This window comes from Pagrus pagrus (genome assembly GCF_965226575.1).
Source record: "Pagrus pagrus genome assembly, chromosome: 18".
Taxonomy (NCBI): domain Eukaryota; kingdom Metazoa; phylum Chordata; class Actinopteri; order Spariformes; family Sparidae; genus Pagrus; species Pagrus pagrus.
This window is the reverse complement of record NC_140202.1, coordinates 21073605-21079171: the sequence shown is the minus strand read 5'-3', so window position 1 is coordinate 21079171 and position 5567 is coordinate 21073605. Positions and strand designations below refer to the sequence as shown.

At 44.0% G+C, this 5567-nt stretch overlaps 1 protein-coding gene across 1 annotated transcript; it reads right to left on the bottom strand.

Moving 5' to 3' along the window:
- LOC311274148 (neutral cholesterol ester hydrolase 1-like) lies at nt 1-5567 on the bottom strand. The gene is made up of 5 exons (XM_084381588.1): nt 5257-5567; nt 3315-3570; nt 3157-3226; nt 2851-3022; nt 1-2775 (listed from the first exon to the last, which is right to left on the bottom strand). Exons 1-5 carry the CDS (start codon nt 5395-5397, stop codon nt 2167-2169), a joined length of 1248 nt encoding a protein of 415 aa, XP_084237714.1. The 5' UTR covers nt 5398-5567; the 3' UTR covers nt 1-2166.

Here is a 5567-nt window from a genome sequence, read left to right as displayed (position 1 = left end):
CTCAAATACAGATGCAGATGAGTTAAGCAATGAACAACATGCCCTGTCCCACACATTCCTTTAATCATCATTTTTATGCATGACGAGCATTTGCTTCTTATGACCCACTGCAGCTGAATGCTACCCTGTGTTGCCATCATACCGAGCAACAACAACAACAACAACAACAACAACAAGGTATAAAAAAAAGGCATCCTGCGAAACATGAGGGAGATCGAGCAAAAGCAGGTCCAATTCAAACATGAAAAGTAAAAGTTACAACATAATGTTTGACACATTTGATGTTGAATATCACTGCATCTGGAAATATACTTTGTTTTTGCAAAATAAACAACAATTTATGTTTCATGAGAATGACTTCTTGGTTTTTTATTAACACCCTTCATTTGTTTTTACGTAAATCACAACAATGGGCAGAGCAGAGACATAAAGGGGACTCTGCATCCCACATGAAATGTTTAAAAGACATTAAAATGAAATTTAAAAGTAAAATGATATCATCCGAAGCCCTTGCAGAGTACCAGTTTAAATACATACATCTCAGAAGCGAGTGTTGCCCCTCAGATGTCCTCCATGTCGCTGTGAAAACAACAACGTGGTTCTGTACATGTAGACATCCGAGAAAAACTTAAATAGCCAACTAATTTTGACAACTTCAGTGATTCATTTATGCTCCACAGGTACCACTTTTCAGGCATTTAAATCACAAAACATTGTTAAGATACACAGAATATCAAACACAATGTGAAAAACTAATGGAATGAAACTTAAGGAAGTAGTGCAATAAGATTGTCAAGTGCCAGCGTCATGCGTCAGGGAAGACGTCACCTTCTTGTGTTGCACGGGGCACAAGATGGAAGATTACTACATTTATGTGAGCTGTCAAACATACGAAGTGTCCAAAAGAAATGTAATGAATTCCCCATTTATAAAAGTAATCAAAGGATATTCTTATATATTATTTCTTTCTTCCTACAACGAGAGTCTACAGCCGTGCTTGCAGCTCCTTCGGGCTGTACTTAGGCACAGCGGTGCTTTTGCGCTAAATGCTAACATCTGCATGCTAACATGCAACACGGAAAATACTGATGCTAAGCAGATAATGTTTCCTTATGTTCACCATCGTAGTTAGGCGTGTTAGCTTGCAAACATTTGCTAATTAGCACAGCTGGGGCAGATGGGAATGTTACTAGTTCTGCAGGTATTTGGTCACATTACTAATCAGTAATTTTCCTGATTATGGTGCTGGATGAAAAGTAAAAGGGATCACCACAGCTATTACAGATGAATCTGAGGTGACCGTGAACACGTGTTTGCCAAATCTGATGACAATCCATCAAGTAGTTGTTAAGATATTCAACCAAAACCCCAAACAGGTGGTTCTGGAGGGAGAAGTCATGGGATCACTCAAGTCGTCAGGAGTTATCCTCTGGGCGACATGACCGTCTGCACAAGATTTCATGGTAATCCATCCAGACAGACGTTGAGATATTAGCGTTAGGCTGACAAACACACTGACATTGGCATCCACTATTAGCATGAACACTGAAACAGTGAACACTGCTGGAATTTCCAGGGTTGCACTTTGTTTTTGTGTTCTCTCACCGCTGGTTATACAATGATTTCTGTGTGAGGCGTCATGATAAAATGTTCTAGGTTAAACTGTGCCACCACTAACATGAACCTATGATCGAGGGTGTCTAATTTACGATTATCCGACTTTTATTTTAAAAGTATAAAATCGATTGCGATCCTTGTGACATACGCTGCTCATGTGTTGGCGGCGCGGATGAATCGGTGCACTGATGTGGTTTTCTCCCAGAGGGAAGCAGCTGATTAGTTTATCCATTAATGGAGAGCTTGTGGCTGTGAAGCGCTTATGTGGATCTATGAAGTATTTTTGTTGGCTGGTAACAGTGTTTGCCCTTCTGCTGTTCAGACCTTAAGAATCCTCTAATTATCATGTAAACTTTATATGCACCGAGGTGGTGTTGTGTGTATCTGCAGGTACACGAGGGGCCCTGAGCTTAGATCTTATATTCTTATACAAAGAGCAGATGTACAAGCCCTTGGCGAGTCTGTGATTCATAAAGCAAGGGCAGTGAAACACACACATGCACGCACCCGTACGACCAAACACAATTTCACCCCCTTGCACGCGCACTCCTACAAGTTGTTCTTGAGCCAGTTGACGTAGCCCCTGATCGCCCTCTTCCCCATTTCAAACTCGAAGGGCCAGGCTATGAAGCTGAAAGCCCCGTGGAAGCCGTCCTCATAGTGGTCGCTGGTAACTGTGACACCTGCGTCCTGTAAGCGCCGTGCGTACATCAGGCCATCATCCCTCAGCACGTCGTTTTCGCACGTTAGGATATACGCCCGAGGGCTTTTAGCCAAAACCTCTGCTCCTGCTAAAAGTGGCGATGCCCTCACGTCCAGCAGCCCCGGCACCTCCTTCGCTAACCCCTGCGCACCTTTTTCCCCAATCACAGGCTTATAGCTCTTCTTGTATTTCGGGGCCAGGAGGACGCTCCAGTCTAGCCGCGCCCTCAGCTCTGGGGTGATGTCGGAGCTGTGGTTGTTTGCAATCAGCTGGGGCTGCAGGGAGAGGTCAGCGCCGAGGTACTGCAGCCAGAAGCGGACCATGAGGGGCCGGTAGAGGACGGGGATGTATTGGTTCTGCAAGTAGGAGGGCGTGTTGAAGTCCAGAGCCTGGAGCACCGGGTAGATCAACGCCTGGACGCTGAATTTCACACTCATGGTGTCATCTAATGCAATCTGGGAAAATATAAAAGGAACATAAGTAAATACATTACTACACACATTCATAAAGGAGATGGCTTCTGTACGTACCTCCTGAGCGACCGCAGCAGCCAGGTTTCCTCCGGCACTGTCACCGGCCACAGCCACGCGCTCAGGGTCGATTGCGTAGCTGGCCAGGACCTCTGGGGACAGGAAGTGCTTGGCAGTAGCAAGGCAGTCTAAGTAGGGCACTGGGAAGTGCACCTCTGGATACAGACGATACCTGCACAGATATCGGTTACAAATGATAATTTACCTGAGGACTAGGAAGCTTTGGGGCTAATGATTGTAAGAAGATCAGAGATGTTGCATGATAATGTTGAAACGGATTAGTGGCGCAGGAGGAGAAGCACTTACTCAACAGAGACCACAACAGTGTTGAGTTCATCCGACACCATCCGGTTGATTGAATCATACGACCCCTTTTCTGAGGAAGTAAGAGAAAGATGAAGGAAAAGTTAAACCTAACGCAACTTTTAACGGTCTCAGTTTAATATCCATGCCTCCCTACTCACTGGCACTGCCGAGGGCCCAGCCTCCTCCGTGGTAATACATCACCCCCCTCCTCAGATGACCCTCCCCTCCAGCCGGGGGCTCGTACACGGTGACCGGGATGCCGGCAAAAGTGGTGTCGCTGACTTTCACCCCGGGCATGACGCCTCCGCCCGACTCAGAACTGAGCGCCACCTTCATCATGTCCTCGAAGCCGTCCGTGCACGACCTGATCGACTTGATGTAGTGGTCAAAGCCAAGCCACGCCTTCAAAGAGGCCTGAAGACAGAGAAGGGAGGGGGAAGATGTTAAAACTTCACCTGGAGAATGTTTTCTCAGGACAAAGGTGAGAGATTAAAGGCGTATTTAGAAAAAGGAGTGGAGAGAACAGGAGACAGACAAAGTGACACATCAGTCGGATACAGTGCAGGAGGACAGAGGTGACTGAGTGAGACAGTTATGTCTCAATTCTCCGACAAGTCATGAACACAGTGTGTCTGCCCTTCTCCCCACAAACATCTCAGACTGTCGCAAGTGTTCAACCAAGGTCAGCAAACGCAGCTGCTTGGCACAGTCATGGCCAGTTACTCAATCACTTAGTCAGAACTAACTGTTGTATAATTATTTATTTTTTTAACAGTTTTTGTTTCAGTGTTTTTCCACCTATATTTATTCTGTATGCTGTTCTTGTGCTGCTTTTTTCAACAATAAAGTTGTATTTGAGTGTAAAATATACATATATATATATATATATATACATATATATATATATATATATATATATATATATATATATAATATATATAGTGAGTATCAAAACATCTTTGCTATATTTATAATACATGAAAACATGATGTTGTGCAAGATGCTGCAGAAAAGAGAAAAAGTGCTATTTTAGCTTCCTCTTCTTGAAACTAGAGGCTGTTGGCACTTTTGTGTTATATTACAACACTTTCATATCATTAATAGACCAATCTGCTATCAGGATTTAAATTAATCTTATCTAAATTGATTTATTCCCCTTCATATCTGGAAAAGAAAGGCTCAGTTAAATATGAGGTGTCTTGTACAAACACTATCTGCTTCTGAACATTAGCCTGCAGCCGGTGTGGCAATAGCTGATCTCATTTCTCTTCACCTACAGTGCCATTTCACAAAAAGTAGAACAAGGGTGAAGGTTAAGAGTTGATTGTCCTCAACACAGGCCCAGAATAACCCCCCCGATGCAACAGATTATCCACCGTACAGACAGCGTGACAGTTTCCGAATCAAACTGTTAAAGCTCTTTCACGAAGTTTGTACATTTCTCGCAGGCTGTTACTAACGAGCCCGAGTGGGTACAAGCATGAATAGGCGCTCTATGACCATGACAGCACATGATGTCGAGGGTGTGATGAGCCTCAGATCTTTGCCTTTCGGCTCTGCATGATTTTTAAAAAAAATACTCAACTTTAAAGGAGCACTATGAGAAGTATCAGATTTTTTATATTTACAATATTAATGAGGTAATAATACAAACTCAGAAAAATTGATTTCTTTCATTACTGCATAAACAAGCTGTTCTCAGAGGAAAACGCTGTCTGAAGCTAGGAAGGTGGCAGGGTCCGCCACATATAAGTGCACCTTTAAATAGACTCATGTAGGTAGGGGTCAAAGTACATGTCTGCACGGGCTAGGTGTGTTACTGTGTTGTAGGTGAAGAGGCGTGTCTTGTACCAATGCCACTTCAGTAGCTGATCATGCACTACATGCAGCTAAACCATTTATATTATTATTATTACTGACTGCTATCAGCAACACTTGTTTTGATTGAGCTTAAAGGGTAAAGCTTTTGTGCAGGTTACATCACAATCACAGCTGAAGTTGCACACCTGCTCCATCACAGCACATGTACCAGAATATATCCTCAAAAAATAATAATAATAATAATAATTAAAAATAATAATTAAACATCTCCTCTCTCACCAGGTGCATCGTTGTCCGGAACACAGCATCCAGCATCATCAACTTCCACGGCTCCTGGATGGAGTCAGGCAGCGGGATGTAAACATAATAAGCCACCGCCACCGTCAGTGACACTGTGACAACAGCCGGCAGCAGCCTCATCTTGTCTCTTCAGAGGACGACCTGTCAGACAGACAGACAGACAGACAGCGGACAGGCAGCAGGACCCGGACTGACTCTGCGGGAGGCGGCTGACACTCTCTGGTTTGTCACTGGAGGGACTGTGACAGCAAATCAGGCTCCAGAGTTACAATTAAGCGCTGACTGAAACA

Bases quoted from the DNA above. Each gene is read 5' to 3' on its own strand.
- LOC311274148 (XM_084381588.1), bottom strand. From the start codon at position 5,397: ATGAGGCTGCTGCCGGCTGTTGTCACAGTGTCACTGACGGTGGCGGTG. The intron at 3,227-3,314 runs GTGAGTAGGGAG...TTACTTCCTCAG, and splicing joins CTGGGCCCTCGGCAGTGCCA to AAAAGGGGTCGTATGATTCA. The intron at 2,776-2,850 runs GTACGTACAGAA...ATATTTTCCCAG, and splicing joins CTGCTGCGGTCGCTCAGGAG to ATTGCATTAGATGACACCAT.